Genomic DNA, 21,930 nt, shown 5'->3' on the forward strand with positions numbered 1-21,930 from the left:
TCGATTAAAACAAGAATCGTTTATCGTTCCACGTTCCACAATATTTGTATAAATATTATACATATGTTATATACGTATATATATAATATGTATAATATTATATATCATTATATAATATTATTAAGATTTCTTCATTTTAATGTGTACACACAAATAGTTATCTCGGCGATCGCATTTATCAAATAATGCGAGACAATAATGCAAAATCGATTGACCCAAATCGTTCGAATTATTCGCAGAACTGGCAGTGGTGGAACCGATCGCGGAAGCCACCGAGAAAGGTGAAACGGCGTCGGTGAGCTTCAGCACTGAGAACACGAGCTCCTGGCTCCGGGAACACAACATGGACGCCGACATCCACTCGTACGCGAGGGCAAGGCTTCTCCGCAAAGACGAATACTTCTTCCGCATTTGGCATTACGCTAAGAGGCTCTTCGAATAAGCATTTCTACGAAACAACCGCGACGAACTACTTGGAGGAAACGATCCAAATTGTTCTTCTTCTGATCGAGAACCACGAACAAAGATATAGAAGACATAAGTAAACGCGACGAAAAAGAATAGAAACGAAAAAAGCAAAAGTAATCAACTTCGACATTACAGTTCGATCAACGATATATAAAAGAAAAAAAAAGTTTCTTCCAACGATCAACGAACGTTAGTTTCTTCTTCCACAAATTTTGTACGGCTTCTAACATTTTCGATGTTGATCTCTCACCGTGAACACCGTCGTAGACAATACCGCGACATCGCAATAATAATAATAATAATAATAACAATAATATCGAACCGCGTTTCTCTTTTGAACTTGTAGCGACCGGATTTAAATCTAAGAGTCGATACTGGATGGGTGTAGAATCTAGTCAGCGTAGTGTTATATATTTATTTATCATTTTTTTTCCTTTTTCTTTCAACGGACCAAGACTTCCTTGCGCACGCATGTTGAATCGAAACGAAGCAACCGAAGTACACACATGGTACTTCCACTTCTCCAGAGAGAATCTTCTCACTATGTACTACTCTAACTTACTAGAATCGTGTTCTTGGAAGTTCGAGGCGAGCCCGAGGGATCACCTCGACGCGTTTATCCCAATGAGAAACCAAGAAACCGCATTCGAAGTTCTCGCGATAGCTTCTTCGAGTATAATGCATTTCTTCATCAAATATTCGAGTCGAGAGTAACCGATAATGAATAAACATTTTTATTAAAGATAATAGGCGTCGCGAGAAGCTTCGACATACTGTTTCTTCGTTTCTGTAGTTTTTCGGTTCGATGGAACAGTCGTTATGTAAAATTGTCAAGCTCAATTATCGATTATAAAGAGCGAATCGACGTGTTCCGTCGGTCCCTCGAATTTCCGATCAGCCAAATATTCGAAGGACTGTCCGCGTTTCCTCGAGACTCCTTCGAAATGAAATACAACCGAGAATCGTCGACGATCGAATAATGTGATAATCGATCGCTCGTCGATAAGTGTCTTCCTGTAAAGAAGTGATTTAGGAACGATTAAGAATACTTGAACACCCCCCCCCCCTAATTACCCGTTGTCCGAGATACAATCAGATACCCCCCGAACCCTTTGTATATGTATTTATAATATCGCGAGCGGAAAGCATCGTTCAGTTATTCACCCCGAGTTTGCGAGGATTACTTTTAGTATTTATTCGTAATGTATAATGTATTTTTAATTGTTACTCGTTACCATTACCGTTGTAATAATTATTTAATAAGCACCGGCCGGCGTTCGATGCCGGCGGCGAACGCGACTGGTCAACAAGACTAGATTATTATAAAAAAGAAAGAAGAAACGAAGCAATGCCACGCGCGGTTGGTGTCCGCGAGACGTAACAAAATATAGGTGCATGAACAACAGCAACCATTCACCAACGGCATGTCGCATACTTCGCGTTATATATTGTAAGACATTTTTTTGCGAATTAAATTATTGCAAATTCAACGGCTCCGAAATTGTTCATTTCACCCCGCTAACGTTTCCTCCTTTTATTTAACGCTAATCCAACCAGGCTTTCGTGGTTAACTTAAATATTTGCACTGGATACAATAGAAATTCAATGAAATACAAATTTTATTCGAACGAAAATATTTAAATTCAATGAAATAGAAATTTTATTCGAACAAAAATATTTAAATTCAATGAAATAGAAATTTTATTCGAACAAAAATATTTAAATTCAATGAAATACAAATTTTAGTCGAACTTAAATATTTATGTTCAATACAACAGAAATATCCATTCAGACGTAAATATTTAAAACGATATAACATAAATTCTATTCAAACTTGAACATTTATATTCGATGCAACAAAAATTTTATTCTAAATTAAATACTTAAATTCAATGTAATGTAAGATTTTATTCAAGCTTACACATTTAAATTCGGTGTAATAAAGATTTTATTCGAACTGAAATATTCATATTCAATATAATACAAATTTTATTAAAAAATTAATATTTAAATCGAAATAACATAAATACTAATCAAACTTAAACATTAAAATTTAATATAATAAAAATGTTATCAAAAAATAAATAATTAAATTCATGAAGCATTGTTTTCTTTTAAATCGAACTAAATTAATAGAAATAAACAATTGTCCTAAAACAAAAATTCAGTTTGCATTATAGCATTTTTACCACGTAGAACTTGTATTAAAATAAATATTTATATGAAAATCACGTAAATTTGCAGAAAGAATTCTAAAGAGAGATTTTAAATTGACCTGTGAGAATATAGAAACCGGAAGCATCCCCTCCATATCGATATTCGTCGAGTACGACACCATATCGATATATCTCGAAATAACACGATCGAACATACAAGATGGCAGCCCATTAAAGAGTTCATATATGCGTGTAGTTGTTTTGTGCAGTGCTTGTGTAGTTTTATTCTTAACAATAATTTAACAACTTTAATCATGGGGTAAGTCGTAAATTTCGATGAACATGATTGCACTGATTTAAAAAGTCTCGTTCCCGACGAGCGAAACAATGAGCGAGGTAGTATGTTTACATCGCATATACTTACGTGATCCACTGTTTATTTTCGGAGGAAATCTCATACGCTATTAGAAAAATCTGTTTTCTTTCGGCATTATGTAAGGCTAATGGGTACATTTGGATTAAAAACATTTTATCCCCGCAAGGTTTTCTTCACTATGTGTCCGCTGAAAAAAATAACCTAGTTTTTCTGTTTCACTGTCTTGCTATTTCACCATAGATACCGCTTAACAGACCACGAATGGATTCATGCAAATACTGTGCTGTTCATTTCAAGCTACGTATTAATCATTATCGACGAGAGAAGTAGGAATATTAATTTAATATTTGAAAAATTTTCTGATTTATAATTAACAGGACGCACGCTATTCGCATAAATCAGATTTCATTTTTGATTGTAACGCTATAAATAATTGAACATGTTCCTACGTAATATGTAACCGTTAAAATGTATTTCAGTTCGTCAGATCTAGAATGTTTAGATGGTAAGAGAGACATTGTTAGTATAGATTCGGAATCTGATATGTTGAATGACCAAAGAAAAAAGAAAAAGAGAAAACATAAGCACCACAAGCATAAGAAGGACAAATTACTTGAAAGAGAAGATGGAAAAATTGAAAGACAGGACAGGTATGTGTAATGTTTGCTATGTCGTTTAATATATATCGTCACAAGACTATTGAGTACAATATTTTAGGAAAAGGCATAAGAAGCATAAACGACCTAAAAAGGAAAGGGAAGTTGAAAACGGTTCGTTGGATGACAAATCATCTCGTGCTATTCAAAAAGATGTCGGTATAAACGGCAAAATGAAGAATTCCTTACTGGAAGTTGTTTCTACGGAGGAAAGCGAAGATGAAAAGTTAATAGATTTAGATTCGGATGAGGTAGACTGCACAATTATCGAAGATGATATAGATCTTGAAGAATTAATGAAACAAAAGGTACGATCGTCTGCTTTCGCTTTTCATCATTTACGTTCATACCTAGATATATTCTGTTATTTATACACAGGAACGGTTACAAGCATGTTTAGTACAATATCTCTCAGATGAATCTGAGAAAGACGATAAAGAAGCCGATCAAGAGGAAGTAAAGACTACTGAAACACCGGATGTTATACTTGTGGAGGATGACAGTGATAATGACAATGTACCCCCCAAAAAACGAGCTAGGAGTAAATCTGGTAGCAGGGAACGGAAAAAGATAACAAAACCTGAAAGGCGTGTTGTTGTAGATATGAGCAGGGATCGTAGAAGTCGGGAGGAACATAAAGATAAACGGCGAGACTCTGATAGACGCAGAGACGAAAAGGTACGTACAAAAGAAGAATTGAGGAGAGATGAGAGCAGAAGGGACGATAGACAAACACGAAAGATAAGTGATAGACACAGGGAAGAGTCCCGTAAGGAGGACAATAATAGACGATCGGAAGATAATAAGCGTAAAGAAACTATCAAAAAGGACGAGTCGCGTAAAAGGGAACAAGACAGACGGTATGTTCAATATTCAAATGATTTAAAATGTTTTTCAATAGTTTAACATAATGGTACGATTGCAGGGAAGAGGAACGACGGAGAGAAACGGATCATCACAATTCCAGATCGCGTAACGATTATAAATCGTTGGAAAACCGAGAACGACAAAGCAGTCGAGATCGTCACGTCAGTCGAGATCGACACGTGAGTAAGGATAGACACGTTAGCCGCGATCGTCATGTAAGTCGTGATCGACATGTTAGCAGAGATCGTCATGCTAGTCGGGATCGTCACGCCAGTAGAGATCGTCCAAGCAGCCGTGATCGTCGCAGTCGAGAGAGACCTTCCAGCAGAGACAGACATAGTCGTGATAAAAGAGATAGCAGAGAGCGTCATGCGAGTCGTGACCGACACAGGGAAGGTCGAAATAGTCGTGACCGTAATGACATACGGGACAATCGAAACCGCGAGAGGATTAGAGAGCGGTCAAGAAGTACTAGAAGATCTCGCAGCCCTGTTAGAGGTAGACTGGACAGGGAACGTAACGATCGGTACAAGAACTCCAGATCAGTATCCAGAAGTAGAAGGGACAGAGAAAAGCATGCCAGAGAGCATGATAGGGACAGGGAGAAGAACGGTAAAAGAGAACGCAACGACAAGTACAAAGACTCTTTGTCGGAGGGACTAAAAGTGGAGCATTCGGATAGTTCTAGCGAAGAGGATATCAAAGATATTGATATTGAAGAAGAAGAGGACGAGGAAGCGATTATAGAACGTAGGCGAAAACAGAGGGAAGAACTTCTCAAAGTATGTATATTCTATAACTATCTGCTGCTTTCGATGTTGTAGACCAGCAATATAACTCTTATCGTTTTATTTCTGTACAGAGGTTAGGCGGACCAAACGAAGACTCCAATATGTCTGCCGATATAAACACTGTCCCAGCTACTCCGCCGTCAGAGAGTCAATCAAACGTATCGCAAAAGTCGTTAGAGATTCCATCGAACAATAATGAATCCACTTCAGAAAGTCATACTCCACCACTGCCTGAAAAGCCAAAGTCGCCGCAAACGGTTAAAAAAAGAAAATCCAGATTCGACGATACACCATCAGAAGACATCGAAAAGAACGACGACACAAAATCCATTGAGAAACTCAAACCAGAGGAGAACGCGAAGAAACCAAACGAATGGGATATGTTCGCTGAAGCGGATAATATCGGCGATTTTAGCGTAAGTCTCTACATATATATAACGGTGTTTGCTAATGTTTCCACTCTTATCTTAAATATCATTTTGATTCACAGAGTCCTACCGTCGAAGGAAAACGACAAGGTGGACCAGATAACCCGAGTTTAACAGACAACTGGGACGATGCAGAAGGCTATTATCGGTAATATATTTTCTTGGTTCTTTTCTTATATTTTTTATAATTCCTAATATAATTATGTAATTAAATTTAATTTTTAGAGTACGAGTCGGTGAAACATTAGATTCCCGATACGTTGTCTATGGATATACAGGACAAGGTGTATTTAGTAATGTTGTAAGGGCTAGAGACAGTGCTAGAGGCAACTTGGATGTTGCTGTAAAAATAATAAGGAATAATGTATTAATGTAAGCACGATATTTGCATTATTATATAATAATGTTATAGAATATGCATATTTACATCTTACTTGTTGTTCCAGGCATAAAACTGGCCTTAAGGAATTAGAAATTCTTAGAAAACTTAATGATGCAGATCCGGAAGATAGATTCCATTGTTTACGACTTTTTAGGCACTTCTTTCACAAAAATCATTTATGTATGGTTTTTGAACCTTTAGCCATGAATTTAAGAGAGGTACTTATTTTTCTACATTTCTACAAAAAAAAAAAATAATAATAATAGGACATTAGTACACGCAATAATAACTGATCTTTGTATTCGCACGATTTAGGTATTGAAAAAGTATGGCAAAGACGTTGGTTTACACGTTAAAGCGGTAAGATCGTATACGCAGCAACTTTTCCTTGCTCTCAAGTTATTAAAACGTGCAAACATTCTTCATGCTGACATCAAACCGGATAACATTCTAGTCAGTGAAAGCAAACTAGTATTGAAACTCTGCGATTTCGGCTCTGCATCCCATGCACACGAGAACGATATGACACCGTATTTGGTGTCAAGGTTTTATCGAGCACCTGAAATTAGTAAGTATTACACATCTATATTGTAAAGTTACTTGCGCATATATTCGCTTAGTAGATGGACGATAATGTTCGCGTCGTGTTCGATATCTGGAGAGATAGGCGTCCTAATAATTACCGGCCGCCATCCGTTCTCGACGGTTCCGGTGTTGTTCCAAGGATTGGTGGGGATAATACCGTGCCTTCTGTAAGGCAGGAAAAATGTGTCTATTAAGCGAAGATTTCTGTACATGCAATATTCATTAGACAGCTGTTTCAGTCTTTCGATTGCTCATCATAAATTTTGCTTGATTTGCCAAAATTCCTTGATATGTTAAACCTCTATGCGTTCACAAAACGAAGCGCCAAAAACTCAAGAAATTCATTTTTACTTGCTCACTACACACTTGGCATTAAACCAGTTACCGATGGTAACGCGATTGGGCACATCATCGATACTGATTAGAAAGAGAAAGCGATGTATTTCGACCGTGAGTAGCGGATGTTTTAGCGATCGATTCTACAAAACGAAGTACGATGAAAATTGAAATACCCAAATTATTACTAATATTATTATCAATCTACAATTTTGTCATTCTTGATTTTCACTTACTTTAAGGGTTGTAGATTCATCCGCTGAAATATCTAGTCAAACACCCTGAATACATTTTGTAAATTGTTAGAAACTATGCATCATGGTTTTGGGAAAACTGATCGAGCCCACGTTAGGGAAATCTCCATTGTTGTAAAAATTTCGTGACAGTTGCCATGTATTAGATTGTTAACAGTACCATTTTCTAGTTCTTGGTATACCATATGATTTCGGAATTGACATGTGGTCGGTTGGATGCACCATATATGAATTGTACACGGGCAAAATAATGTTCTCGGGTAAAACGAACAACCAAATGTTGAAATTCTTCATGGACCTGAAGGGAAAAATGCCCAATAAACTGATTAGGAAGGGCACGTTCAAGAACCAACATTTTGACACTAACTGCAATTTCCTGTATCATGAAGTTGATAAGGTTACGGAGCGGGTAAGTTGTCTTTCTACTTTTCTTACCATCCTTGCTCTTTGTAGTGCGGTAAGTGCCTGCATAATTACATAAATTAACCGTCTGACTGCTGAGGAGCCCTATCGAGCTCTTCTTATGTTGTGCCAAAAATGCGAAGAGCGCGATGGCGCTCCTGTCTTTTTTTATGCCAAGACTGCGGAGAGCGTAATAACGCTGCTCTAAATCAGGTAGAGGAGTTAAACGTTCAAACCTAATTTGCTCTATTTGTAAAAAGGGAATTAACGCGTTTTGTATAGCAAACCACCCGTGTAAAAAATCATAAGAAATTATTTGTGTTAATTTGACTGAATTATAAGTGCTTATTACCAATTTTACTCACAAAATTAATTAAAACAAATTTATGTAAATAAGTGGTATTTTTTAATTTTTGTTGTTGCAAAGCAATACAAGCGAGTTTATTGTGTGAAAAGTGTTTTACATTTTTTCCCATACACGCGCAGTTAGTGCCGCAGTTTTGGCGTATGTCCGAAAAAAATACGTCAGCAGCCAAACGGTTAAAAAGGATCGATTGATGTTACGAGCAATGCTTGCATATTAAAGTCGTGAATATTTCTAGGAAAAAGTTGCAGTGATGTCAACGTTGCCTGCTACGCGCGACCTTGGCGCAGAGCTGGGTGGGAATTCTTTGCCACCGGAGCAAAGTAGAAAAGTTGGACAGCTGAAGGACCTGTTGGAACGAACATTGATGCTGGATGCCGGAAAGAGAATTACTGTGAACCACGCTCTGGCACATCCCTTTATACAAGAAAAGATCTAGGTAACCCTGTCCGGGGTCCATCCACAACGGAGAATTCATTGACGTAAATTTACAAAACCTGTTTGAAATGACACCGCTTACGATTCGTTGTATATTATAAAACAAACTAACATAAGGCGGTGTCCCTTTATATAGAATGTGTCTTGTATTCGTTTTAGCAGAAAGAGGCGGTGCAAAATTTCACGATTCACTCTAAACTCCCGTCTAACCGATACAGAGAGAAACATTTGAAGAAAAACATAATATATATATGAATATATAATCATACACAAGGGAAAGAAAAAATTACTTGAAATCACACATACATATGACGTTGTACTCTATCAATCTGAGCTGTATTATTTAATGATTGATAACTATTGCAGGTCAATAGAGTGCAATATTTTTATATTAAAGTTAGAACCACTGCAAAACGACGAATAAAAATGTTGGAGAATTCACAGATGTATCACACGCAACGCATAATATGGATCGGTACAATATAGTGTATCAGGGCGTAGTAAATTCGCAGTAAATTCTTCTTTTTCTTTAAAACTCGAGTTGTTTTGCTTAGATATAGTTTATTTCTTTTTCTCTGTGCACAGCACCTATAAAGTAAATAAAACAACGATGCTACACACTAAGAAGAAGAGGCATGCAGAATTTCGTACGTGGTAATCGTGTTCTCTTCCGTGGACGATATGAACTGGGAAAAAGTGACCGCCTCTTTCAGCACTGGCCATCGATACTTAGCATAATGGTGGTACATAGTATTTTTCTTTTTCCCAATCTTTCAATTCAGACAAGAAAGCAAATAAGAAAAGGTAAAAGGAAAAGAAAACATGCGCGACATTATAGTTGAATAATATCGCGTGTAAATTATTATATTCACAAATCGTTATCAATAATGCGTTTACGTTCACAATGAGAAAAAGATTTTCGTGTTTGCGAAACTGTAAGACTTCATAAATTTTGGTAAATCGCAAGCGATTCACGAACGGTTCGTTCTTTTTTTTGGTTGGCCTTTGAAATGTGCGCGTGCATGGCATTTTGAAGTCTCTTCAGCAAATCAAGGAGACTTGTACTAACAGAAGAAAAAAAAAATACAAATTGTATAGTAAATAGGTTATTTGAAATAAAACGACACATGCTTAACTGAATGAGAAACAAGCCCTGTATTTTATACTTTTCAGTCTATTATGACTAATATGAATAATCGCGCGCAGCTCCCGTGCTCTTGAAAGCACGCGCCGTAGCTATAATATATTTAAAAAGCAAGCAAACAAACAAAACTGTACTCCGTTTCGTATCTAGTAACTCTGAATATCATAGGTAGATAACATGTGTTTCAGGAAGTGTTGTAAAATAAGTCGCTATGTTAACACTCGACTACTAATTGACCGTTAGTATCACGGATATTCATTTTCATGTCTAACGTTGCATTTATTTAGGTGACAAAAAAAAAACAAAATGTAAAGAAATATAAGAAAATAATAATGTATATATTTGCACTGAAAAATAGAGGGTCTGGAATATTTACCAAGTGGATAGTTTTAACACAGCAATGAAAATGATTTCACGCACAAAATAGTAACAAATAGCGGTCTTATATTTTTGTCAAATGAACTGTTTTCGTTCAATAACGAATATGTCCAAAAGCATTATACGATTCCGCATCCTAGCTTCGTAAATTTTATTTCTCTTTTCTTTTTTTTTGTTTCGTTTACTTAATCGTTGCGTTATTCGTTTTTATAAGTACGATACGGCAGAACGTCAATGCTGTTTGAATGGTTCGTGGTAATGTACCTTTACATGACAATATTGTACGAGGCTGCTTATGTTTCAGATGAGTCTTCGATTCAAAGCATCGTTAAGTGCGGGCGGACCTATGCGGGCTTTTAACGCCGATCCCGTTGCAAGGTATTCTTGGGGGACTGCCTTATGGGATATTTAGTATATCCGTTTTTCATTAAAAAACGTTGACCTCTGTTGCGAGTCAAAGCCTGCATAAATTTGTATTTTATCTCTTCAAAGGGAGAGCATATATTTGTCTCATACGTGTACATATAAATACATATACTATTATTATACATACATAAGCTAAGAATCATCGTACATAAAATTTTCCTAACGAGTTACAAAGTGATGCCTTGAAAGGATCTAAGAGAATACATAGCGGAGTTTGATTATTTTATTATCACATTTTCCAAAGCATGAATACTTACTTAGTCTGTTCTTCTAATAATTTGTAAGAGAAAAAGGAATTTGTTCAATAATCGAATGTATAAAACAAGAGCAATTAGATATTATGGGGAAACTTAAATATACTAAAATAAAAATTGAATACACCGAAACTTAGATTAGTTTTATAGTTTTCTAATTGGCAATTTGGTAATGTTTCACTTGTAGCCCTCCCCGTAAGGAGGGGAGGCAATGGAAGAGATGATGAGATCAGTTGGTGGAAAGCACTGATGACAAAGGATATGGGGTAGGATCCTCGCAGCGGCTGCTTCGCTTCTTGTGTGTAAAATGACGACACTGTCACAACAGGGATCAGCAAATGTTTAATTAAATTTGTAACAGCAGGAAGGTTTGTCTTAATGTTTCGATTGAGATTTATGAAAACCGTAAGTATGTGAACAGGTAAGGTACATGTCTGTGAGAATTCTAAATTATCATATAATGAATTATATGTAGAAATGATCTAAATGCCGCGTATGTACATAGATATGTATATACTCAACTACAGGTAACATTGAAGAGAACGTAATACTAATATCTTTGGCCTTCAGTTTTCAGATGACTATAAGCAAAAAAAAATCTTTGAAAATAGTTTTAATGCGAATAGACAAGTTTTACATGTGAAAAAGTACTATAACGATCGCCGTAATAAATTATACGTATACATAATGGGATAAATAAATTTATTTCACGCTGTACCTTGATACAGTACTTTACATCTAGCAATAAAGAAATTACATTTTTGTAGACCGCACACGATCCCTGCCGTCGATGCAAAACATTGTTGAGCATCTTTATTATCATATATATATACATATGATAATTTGTGTTAAATTTAGATTTATTCATACATATATCTCTTAAAGATATTGTTATCCCTGTCTTAAACGTTTATGTAAGAAATTCAAATATAAGTACGCTCTTTAAACATTTATATTTATTGTTTTAATTCAGAAACCTTAAATGCCTGCAACGATAAACAAACTTTCTATATTAGAACTGAAACGATACATTGTAATGAAAAAAATGTTGATGTATCATAAATTATACATACATACATTAAACATGTACATCGTTCAGCGCATACAGTGTCGCCACAACATTTTTCATTCTTGCGTTACTTTAAGATTTTATCGGCGCAATTTTTAGTCACGTTCGGGATAGTATTGAACTAAAATTTCGGCCAGCGATTGCGCTAACTCCTCTGTTGATGCGCACAGAACTCTTCTGCTCATTAGATCAAGCGGACCACCTACGATCAAAGTTGTAAAAACGGAGAAAAATAGTAAATTCATTTTGTGTCTTGACAATTATTTTGCTTGAAATGTTAGATCGTAACGAGGGCAATTACCAGCAGGATCTATGCATACACCACCAGCTTCCCTGACAATAATATCACCAGCAGCAATATCCCAAGCATGAATGCCGAATTCAAAAGAAACGTCTGCTCCACCTAGAGCAACCATGCACATGTTTAAGGCAGCAGATCCCAAAGCGCGTATTCTAGAAAAAAGATAAAGTTATTTGAAACGATATAGTACATAAGATATACAATAATAATAAAATATAATATAATATAATAAAATATAAGATATACAATCAGGCATTACCCATGAACTTGTGGAGGAAGTTTGGTCGCATTTTCCAACACAACTTTAATTTTCTCAGGATCTCTGCTGGTGCCCATTTCCATCATTACCAGAGCTTTGCGTAATTCTAAAAAAACATAATTAATTAAACGATTTAACGTGTTATTCGATTTGTCACGAATACCTTCTTACTATTTTAATAATTATGAAATAAAAAATCGGGAACAGGCCATTTTTAATTTGATAGAGAACAGAGCGATAGAAATCTAGTAATTGTAACGTCATTAATTAGAGCATAGTACAGAGTAATACAGATACTAATTACCTTTTTCCCCAGATACCCGAATGGGAGCTCCATTAAGAAATGCACCTTGCCCCTTGCGAGCTGTGAAAAACTGTTCCAATATCGGATTGTAAACGACTCCGATTTCCGTAACCTTGTTAATAACTAATGCGATCGATATACACGTGTGCGGCAAGCTGTGTACGAAGTTCATCGTACCATCGATGGGATCGATGATCCATGTTGGTGCGTCCGTGAGTTCGATCTTCGCGCCCAGCGAACTTTCTTCCTCGCCGATAAATCTACGTGAAAACATATTTTGTTAGTTATTAATATTACTGTCTCTATAAATAAATATTATTGGAAAGCAAATGTAGAAAAATAATTTTATCACTGAACAAAGTTACAATAATAATAATAATAATAATAATAATAATGACTCGGATAATTTTCTAGTAACAAATGCATTTGCTTTTGTGAATACAAACATAAGTTATCGTTGACATTAGAAAAATGTACGGGTGTGAAAGTGTTCCGAGATGTTTGAACAATTCTAATTATTGTGTAAGCGAGAACAATGTTTGTTTCGATTAATAATAATAATTTCGGGAAATTTACGAATCGGCTCGATGTTTCTAGAACCGGCGGGACGGAAGATTCCATTAGTACGCATCGTCTGATCCCAGACCAAACTCGTAATGAGCGTAAATGTTTCGATGGTCGAGACGAAATTATGGTCTGTTTAGATGCACCGTGCACGGAGATCCAATAAAGAGTAATTTGAAAATTATTCACCACGTGATAATGAGTAATCTTAATAAAGAAAGATATCGTTTCATCGCCGAAGTTGACACGTCGTATGATAAAGCTGGTTAACATAAAAAATTGATAGGTATCAAATAATGATATGATACAGTTCTAGATAATATCAGATTACATCTATAAATAATAATAATTGCACCATTTCCAAACGAAGCACATGTATACAACTCTTTCGCGTATATTATCTGAAAAAAAAACAATTCATCGTACAATGAACTAAATTGCCAACAGATATTAAATTAATATTCGATATCTATAAATTAACTCGTCCACGGCATCATAAAATATTTTTAACGCATGATACGATCAGACAATTCTGTGACAGATGTCAAGTACAGTTTTTGCTCCCTTGCACATTAAAATTACGAATCAGTAATTGGAAAGAAATTATATGACAGCACACTAATTTTTAAATACCCGATATAATATTATATTATATTATAATTATATATAATATTATATCGGGTATTTAAAAATTAGTGTGCTGTCATATAATTTCTTTCCAATTACTGATATATTATATTATATTATATATAATAATATTATAATATAATATTATATATAATTCGCGATATAATATTTTCTAGCCGTTGGTAACTCGTGAAAAAAAACGTTCTAAACTAAGAAATAAAAATTGAACAACATACTTATGATCGGGAAATTTCGAAGATATGTTTTCCACCAATAGTTTCTCAACCTTTTGATCCCATTCGGTGACGAGATCGACCTCGCACGACTTTATCATCGCATCTTTAGGTTGATTGATCTTTTCCCTGACGATCTGCGAATATTTAAATTCAATGTGTACGGTTGCATAGGCATACAAAATTTAATTCCAACACCGTAATGTTTATCATTTATCGCACGACTTCGCCTCTCCGCAAGTCTTTTATTGTTGGTATTCGAATTTATTTCCCCGGGTAGATAGAACGAGCGTTAATTTTACGACAGTCTTTTACAATCGATTTCATCATATCAGGATGATCGAATTGTACCCGAAGTTCTTATGTTAGAATCTTAATTTATTTCGTCAACAGTTTATTTCATAATAATAGCGTATTACGTTTCCAAAATCTTTAATTTTTTAATTTTTTTTGTAGTTTATTATACAAAATTTTATTGTCCCAAAAATGTCTTGCAATCCGAAAGTGCCGGGTTCCTCGGGTCATTTGAAGCAACTTTTTCCTTTACAAAAATGTTCTCTGAGGCACCGTTAACGAGTTATTAACGAAAAACAGTGACCAATGAGAGGCGAGCTCGACTGGTGAGAGGCGACCGAGCCAATGAGCGGAACTGGGCTTCCTGCACTGGTTGGCTGGGCCGCCTCGCGTCAGCCCGTACTCGATTCTTATTGGTCACTTATTGGCCTCGGAGAAAATTTTTGTAAAGGAAGAAGTTGCTTCAAATGATCCGAAGAACCCGCCATTTCCGGATTGCGAGACATTTTTGGGACACCCTGTATATTCGTTACAATCGACACAATAGCGTACAGGTAAGAGCCACGCCGTATCGGCTTCGACCCGGAACGCGACGAAACTGTCACGCTTCGCTCTAACATTCTTAGAAGCCGACAAAGTGCATGTTCAGGCCGATACTATTAGCTAACTGTTGCTACTGAGAAAACACAGGACACGTAATAAAATCAGCATGACCGATCACGCGTACAGAGATTCACGTGCAAGTAATTACGTTCATCGATCAATTTCCAATTAGCATTGTTACCGCGCGTTGCGTAGAACACGTTTTCAAAACAACGTTCGACGCGCGTGATTAGTATTCGAGAAACTGCGGGGGATCGGAAATCAGCCGAACGAGAGACGATGCGAAGCGATCCTGCCGCGGGGGGAAAGAAGAAAGGAACGTGTCCTTTACGTTGGGCGGCTCGATTGAAATCTGAAGCAGCAAAATCGATAGCCGTGGCTCGCTGTCAGCCAAGAATAAACTCGATGCTCGGGGTGGGCATATCCGTTTGTTGTCGTCGATTTGGTCACAGAAAATCTCCGCTTACCGAGCCAGCCTCCTTCACCAGCCGCAGCACCGTCGTGTAACATTCGTCGACGTTCGTCATGATCCGTGGACCGGTTTCAAATCGCGGAAAAGGAAGCACGATTTCAAAGTCTTGTCGCTAACAACAATAACACGCGTCCAATGGTAACGGGTGCCGACCAACTGACGTAACATTCTCGTCAGCTGGTTTTAAAAAGGCGGTTTCTTCCACCACCGAGCCTCGCGAACGAGAGCGACGGTGGCGCCGCGATGGCAGAATTGTTAAATGCACCACAAGTGGCACGAGCGTTCGTCGAAATGGTTTGGAAAACTTTCGAAATGTGTAACGTACATCCTTCGTATCGAAATAAATGTTCATCGAATTAAGGAGATAGAGGCTTTTATTTTTGCTGTATAAAAAAATTAATATACTACTACTACTATTATACTATTACTATATTATTGCTATTATATATAAAATATACTATAATATATTAGTAGTAGTAGTAGTTGTAGTATATTTTATAGTATACTATAATAGTATAATAGTAGTAGTATATTAATTTTAACTATAATGTATGTAGTAATAGTATAATAGTAGTAGTATATTAATTTTATATATTATAGTACACTATAAAATATACTATAATATGCTATAAAAAAATTTAATGATAATAGTGAAATTAATAATAATAAAAAATGAGACAATCATTTCGCTACGAAGGAATAATTGCATTTATTTTATACATAATTGTAAATTGGCGTGCAGTATATGGGGAATCCTGGAAGTAGCGTGAAGTTTAAGGAAATTAAAGGGATGATTCCTTTGCGTAAGCATTTTATTGGTAGATTTCTCAATAAAATAGTCGTCGTTGACGTTCAATTGAATATTTATTTTACTTCGAATGAAATGAAACCTAGTAGTATGTACTACTAAACTGCTCCAAAACTGTCCTTTTTTTAAATTCAGCCTATTAAGAATACTTCGGAAGAACTATCGCATGTTAAGAATAAATGAAAAAAACATTTTCCAATATACATAAGTTTCTTGTTTTATTTACGTCTTTAATGGTCACGTACATACGTTATGAACGTGCGAAATAATTTGCTTGTAACATTTCGTATTCAACAACAGTTCGTTTCACGTTAGATCAAACAAAATAAATCGAATCTGTGAATGAATATAGACATTAAATTTCTTCGTTTGAGGTTTTCTATAAACAAATAAAAAATACAATAACGTACAGGCTACGAATAACAAAATTGATGGAAGTCGTGCAACGCAATTTGAATAGTAAAAGTCTAATTGTGTTGCATTTCAGGTGAAGAGATGCACGCTTAAAAAAAATGATTTAACAAATTATCTTTAAAATAAAACCCGTATACATTGTTTCCGTTTTTGTTATTTATCGTAAAACTCTGGATTTGACGCATTTATGCCGATGATGTGTGCGTGAGATCTAAAAAACGATAAAAGGACTGAAAGAACTTAAAAATATATTTATATATTGTTCGGATAGTTAAAATTATTCGAGAATATGAAAAATTTCATTTGGAGTCCTTGGTGAAACATTTTTATCTCGCATAAAGTCTATTGTATTCTTAATATTGTATATCAATCCTGTTCTCAAGATACATTTTTGCGATGGACCCGTTCCAATGTTTTTTTTTTTGTAGAAAATGGAAGATAGGAGATCCGTAAAAATGTGCCAGTAACTAGCAAATTCATAACAGACGGTATCGGACGTCGTTTGTTTTGAAATCTCTTAATTTCTTATTTTTTTGCTAATCGAAAAAATAGACGAAATCGTTTAGACCGATAGAAAAGTTTCAAAAATCTTAAGCGAGAACTATGAAGAGCTATAATGAACTTCGAAAGAGGGATGAAAGAATAAATGAGTACCACGATTTTCATTTAACAGGCCAATAACAATTGTGTTCATTAACGTAGATATATTTACATATATATGTATGCTCCTGCATTTGCCATATAATATACATATACTTTCTTCAATATATATCGTATGTATATATATATATATATATATATATATATATATATATATATATATATATATATATATATATATACATATATATTTCATTATCACACCTATAGTTGATTTGTTCCGCGAGGAATGATATGTATGTGACGCTGCTAAACGCAGCGTGATTCGTTTAAATCCAGCTCTCTAGAAATTTACAGGACACGCGGACTTTCATTATAAAGTGCGTTTGTAATCGTGCGTATACATACTTAGGTCTGTCGCGCGTTTAGGCGCGGAGGCGGTTGCTTTAAAAAATATAATTTGCTAAAAATTAAATAACTCGCTGCTAGACATCTTCCGGTATGTTTCGCGGTAACTTACTCTTAATGGCTCTTCTAGGACACGGACGAACACCGCGATTAATTAACGGAGGATTTCTCGCCGATTCTGATCGCTGATCCTCGTCCTAATTAGAATCGGGTCATACGAAAATATCGCGTAGGGCATCGAGCGTGTTGAGAACGCTTACAAAAATCTCGTACCGTTCAATTAGTCGGATAATTTTCAAATGAGTCGATTATATCGCGCGAATTAGAGTTGTCTTGGTGACGAGTAAGCTTGGGTGACCGGGTCAGGTGTCGGCGTACTCGTGACACGCTCTTTCTCATCGCTAATAGTCATCGCTTAACTACAGGGTGTCCCAAAAATGTCTCGCAACCCCGAAAGTGGCGGGTTCTTCAGGTCATTTGAAGCAACTTTTTCCTTTACAAAAATTTTCTCCGAGGCACCGTTACGAGTTATTAACGAAAAACAGTGACCAATGAGAGGCGAGCTCGACTGGTGAGAGGCGACCGAACCAATGAGCGGAACTGGGCTTCCTGCACTGGTTGGCTGGGCCGCCTCGCGTCAGCCCGTACTCGATTCTTATTGGTCACTTATTGGCCTCGGAGAAAATTTTTGTAAAGGAAGAAGCTGCTTCAAATGACCTGAGGAACCCGTCATTTCCGGATTGCGAGACATTTTTGGGACACCCTGTACAACGTAACGGCGAAGGTTAGAAAACGATGTTCACCGTGGCTCGACCGTGGCAACGTTCTCCTACGGTGTCCTTTCGTTTCACGTAGGCATTATAGACAACGGATGAAACACGAGAAACTTGGATTCCGCAATTTTCAATGTCAATCGAACGAATTACAAAATTAAATCGGAGAGGCGCTTTCTTATTGACCGATCCACGTCGTTAATAATAAATATTTCCACTCTGACGTATTTATCGATGCACTGCGGATCTTCAAAATAATAAAAGTTTCTGCATCGATCGCAAAAAGTAAATATCAAGTAGAAAGTTCCATCTTGTTTGTATAATAATCTCAGAAAGATTATAACAATAAACCCATCGTCTCGTTTTAGTATAAAATTAATAAAATCCGCTGTATATCGACCTACACGCGTTATAATTAATTCTTTGCACTCGAAGCCATTTTAACTGTAAATCTAAATCAATTTTTCTAACTTACAGTACAATAATGTCTCCCTAACTGACGCTCAGATTATGCATAAAAATGAACAATTTGGGAAGAGGAGATACGATTGCAGCTCGTTCTCACAATTGTTCACAATATGCAACTATAAAAGCGTACCGCAAGGCTCGAATAATCGTATCTACTCTTCCCAAATAATCCACCTTCGTGGACAAACTGAGCGTCAGTTAGAGAGACATTATTGTACGCGGTGGAATTGCCCAACCAGGCGGACTTGGACAAACTCTATCGCTCTTATCTCGACTATTTCCCGCGATCAAATGGTCGAAAGATTAAATAAGAAACGCCAAGTTTCCGCCCTGAATCGTCCATCAACTATACTACTTCCGGAAACAAGTTTCTCACGCGGGAACGGTCGATGAATCGCTGTAACATTAATGCCAGGAGCCCTGTGACATTAGTTCCAAGTCGAGAGCCCTGGCCGGGGCCGGTACGAAACGGCATCGATTATCGGAAATCGTTGAGAACATAACGCGAGGCAGCAAACAAGCCGAACGTAGGATCAACGAAAACGGTGACGCGGAATCGGCGAACGTTCTCGACCACTCGTCCGACTTGCGTGACGAAACGTAGATCGATGGCTTTCCGTCCCGCGTGCTGGAAACAATCGCCGAACATGTGCAATTCATTCAAACGACATTGTAAACTGTTTCAAAAGTTTCGAAGATACTTTCATAGTGATATCGATGGAATCGTTCACGCGCCAGACGTGCGTCACTTATAAAACTGTTTTCTTTTCTCGCAACGATGTTCACAACAGCGGCCGTGCGACCCGACAATTCTCGCATCGATCACGATCGCTGCTCGGATCTAACGGCGCGTACACATTCAACGAATCGGCTTCGTTTCGTAGAATTCTAAACGCGATTAGGTGCGCAGCGGCTCGCGAAAATGTCGCGAGCATCTTCTCGAACGGAATAAACTTGTTCCGAATATCAAACTTTTTTATAAGATAGTCGAAGGGCTGGCTTGGCAGACAATTCGCGAGAAACAATTCTGCGGAATTGATTGGAATAACGAAACAAACGAAAGAACATCGCGTTTCCCGACTTTCTCGCCAGAGCTTGGAATTTTCAAATTTTCAAATCGGTCGACGCAGAGTCAAAAACCACAGGCATTGAAAATTGCAACGATCTGCGGATCTCTTACGGTGAACGTTTACAATAATTTATTCGAATGGTTTGTTTACAATTCGCTTTATACGCTCGGATAAGAAAGTTAACAAATTGGTCGCTCCAACGAATCTTTTAAGAAAATCGCGCGGACATCGATTAGACTGGCTAACGTCTCCGAAAGCTTCAATCCGTTTATTTGGTCGAATTTGTAAGCGTTATGTTATGTGAGGTTGCGTCGGCGGAGTTATTTTCGCGAGCCACGTGCAATCACGCATAGCGCGAGTGCGCGGCCGATTTTCCAAGCGTACAGTAATGTCTCTCTAATTGACGCTCGAATTATTGATAAAAATGGACAATTTGGGAAGAGGAGATACGATTATTCGAGCCTCGCGGTTTACTTTTATAGTTATAAATTGTCCACAATTATAAAAACGAGCCGCAAGACTCGAATAATCCTATCTCTTCTTCCCAAATTATCCAATTTAATGGACAATCTGAGCGTCAATAAGGGAGACATTACTGTATTTACCGGCGGTCGCGCTCAGAATGATTATCTCGATCGCAGCGTCGCGCTAATCGTCCGACAGCGACAGTCTGTCGAAGCTGTCGCCCGTCGAGTCGGCGAAAACAGACGCAAAAACTCTCGCCGCAAAAACTGTCGAACGAACAGCCGGACTGTGAAAACGAACGGTGAGACTACAGTAATGTCTCCCTGACTGATGCTCAGATTGTGCAGGAAAATTGACAATTTGGGAAGAGTAGATACGATTATTCGAGCCCTGTAGCTCGTTTTTTATAGTCGTTGACAATTTGTAACTATAACAATGAACCGCAAAAAAATTGTCCATTTTCGTGGACAATCTGAGCATCAATTAGAGAGACATTACTCTACAGTGATGTCTCCTTAATTGACGCTCAGATTCTGCAGGAAAATGGACAATTTTTGGAATAGGAAATACGATTATTCGAGCCTTGTAACTCGTTCTTTTATAGTTGTTGACAATTCCTAATTATAATAATGAACTGCACGGCTTGAATAATCGTATCTCCTCTTCCAAAAATTGTCCATTCTCGTGGACAATCTGACCGTCAATTAGAGAGACATTACTGTATTACCGCGGAATACTAGCTTACAAATTAATCGATAAATAGTACCGTAAGTACTATAGGCTACTCAACAGAGAGGAAACGATGCTAAACGTGGAAAGATGTTCCGTTTTCTGTGACGCAGCTTCTTCGCGGCCGAATCGCAACCATCCCGCCAAGCTGCTCACAGTTTTGACAAGTCGTTCGCTCGTCGTGGATTTGCAACTCGAAGCAGAACCCTCACCGGAAGCGTGTCGGCTTTTTTGTTTCTTTTCTTTTCTTTTCCTTTGTTCGTTTGTTTGTCTGTTTTAGCCTAAATTACTACGTTTCACGAAGTTTCCTCCGATCACGGCTACGCGTCGACGGTTTTACAGCCTTCACGCCTACGGCCTCAGCTGGAAAAGCAGCTCGACGACGCTCTCGTCGGCCAACGTCGAGATGTCGCCGACGTTTCTGTCGCCCGCGGCGATCTTCCTCAGGACCCGTCTCATGATCTTGCCGGACCGGGTCTTCGGCAGTCCTGGCGCGTGTTGGATGACGTCCGGTTGGGCGAACGCGCCGATCTTCTCGCGCACTGTCACAGAAAACGATCGTTTAGCAGATCCGCCGTACTTTTTTTTAAATAATTAATAGTAATCTATCTTAAGGCCTAGAATAAACTTTATTATTTTTAACTATAATAATATAAATTATAATTATTAACTATCTTATCGACTTTTATGGTCGATTTTTCCTCTAAGAAATTGTTCTCACGAGTTTGCAATATTTTACATTGTAGGAGAATGATTTCTGTGTA

The 21,930-nt window shown here is 37.2% G+C and overlaps 4 protein-coding genes across 31 annotated transcripts in view; 2 read left to right on the forward strand and 2 right to left on the reverse strand.

The window, feature by feature from the left end:
- Positions 1–1,958, forward strand: part of sls (sallimus) — a 188,024-nt gene extending 186,066 nt beyond the window's left edge. For all 12 annotated transcript variants that reach the window (XM_076528787.1, XM_076528778.1, XM_076528791.1 and 9 more), the window contains one exon: positions 240–1,958. In XM_076528787.1, coding sequence (XP_076384902.1) covers positions 240–442 — 203 coding nt within the window. In that variant the 3' untranslated portion in view covers positions 443–1,958. The remainder of the gene's footprint in view (positions 1–239) is intronic.
- Positions 1,959–2,822: 864 nt separating this feature from the next.
- Prp4k (Pre-mRNA processing factor 4 kinase) lies at positions 2,823–11,658 on the forward strand. Of its 14 annotated transcripts, none has more exons than XR_004491100.2 (15): positions 2,823–2,943; positions 3,480–3,650; positions 3,718–3,964; positions 4,035–4,516; positions 4,582–5,305; positions 5,386–5,730; positions 5,805–5,890; positions 5,968–6,114; positions 6,189–6,342; positions 6,440–6,692; positions 7,470–7,708; positions 8,304–9,014; positions 9,089–9,246; positions 10,330–10,403; positions 10,893–11,658. XR_004491100.2 is itself a non-coding variant. In XM_033476688.2 (12 exons), the coding sequence occupies exons 1-12, from the start codon at positions 2,939–2,941 to the stop codon at positions 8,502–8,504; spliced, it is 3,054 nt and encodes a 1,017-aa protein (XP_033332579.2). In that variant the 5' UTR covers positions 2,823–2,938; the 3' UTR covers positions 8,505–10,022. The 14 variants fall into 14 exon arrangements, 1 of the variants encoding a protein (XP_033332579.2); XR_004491101.2 differs by having other exon boundaries at positions 8,304–8,547; positions 8,663–9,246; XR_004491102.2 differs by having other exon boundaries at positions 8,304–8,547; positions 8,666–9,246.
- On the reverse strand, positions 11,391–15,613 carry LOC117224063 (inositol monophosphatase 1). Of its 3 annotated transcripts, none has more exons than XR_004491112.2 (7): positions 15,427–15,613; positions 14,066–14,199; positions 12,639–12,898; positions 12,335–12,440; positions 12,076–12,227; positions 11,779–11,976; positions 11,391–11,691 (listed from the first exon to the last, which is right to left on the reverse strand). XR_004491112.2 is itself a non-coding variant. In XM_033476737.2 (6 exons), the coding sequence occupies exons 1-6, from the start codon at positions 15,484–15,486 to the stop codon at positions 11,870–11,872; spliced, it is 819 nt and encodes a 272-aa protein (XP_033332628.1). In that variant the 5' UTR covers positions 15,487–15,613; the 3' UTR covers positions 11,778–11,869. The 3 variants fall into 3 exon arrangements, 1 of the variants encoding a protein (XP_033332628.1); XR_004491111.2 differs by having other exon boundaries at positions 11,783–11,976; positions 15,427–15,612; XM_033476737.2 differs by lacking the exon at positions 11,391–11,691 and having other exon boundaries at positions 11,778–11,976.
- Positions 15,614–16,430: 817 nt separating this feature from the next.
- Positions 16,431–21,930, reverse strand: part of AcCoAS (acetyl coenzyme A synthase) — a 35,438-nt gene continuing 29,938 nt past the window's right edge. For both annotated transcript variants that reach the window (XM_033477139.2, XM_033477130.2), the window contains exon 11: positions 16,431–21,708. In XM_033477139.2, coding sequence (XP_033333030.1) covers positions 21,518–21,708 — 191 coding nt within the window. In that variant the 3' untranslated portion in view covers positions 16,431–21,517. The remainder of the gene's footprint in view (positions 21,709–21,930) is intronic.

This window comes from Megalopta genalis, chromosome 1 (assembly GCF_051020955.1).
Source record: "Megalopta genalis isolate 19385.01 chromosome 1, iyMegGena1_principal, whole genome shotgun sequence".
In the NCBI taxonomy this organism is placed as follows: domain Eukaryota; kingdom Metazoa; phylum Arthropoda; class Insecta; order Hymenoptera; family Halictidae; genus Megalopta; species Megalopta genalis.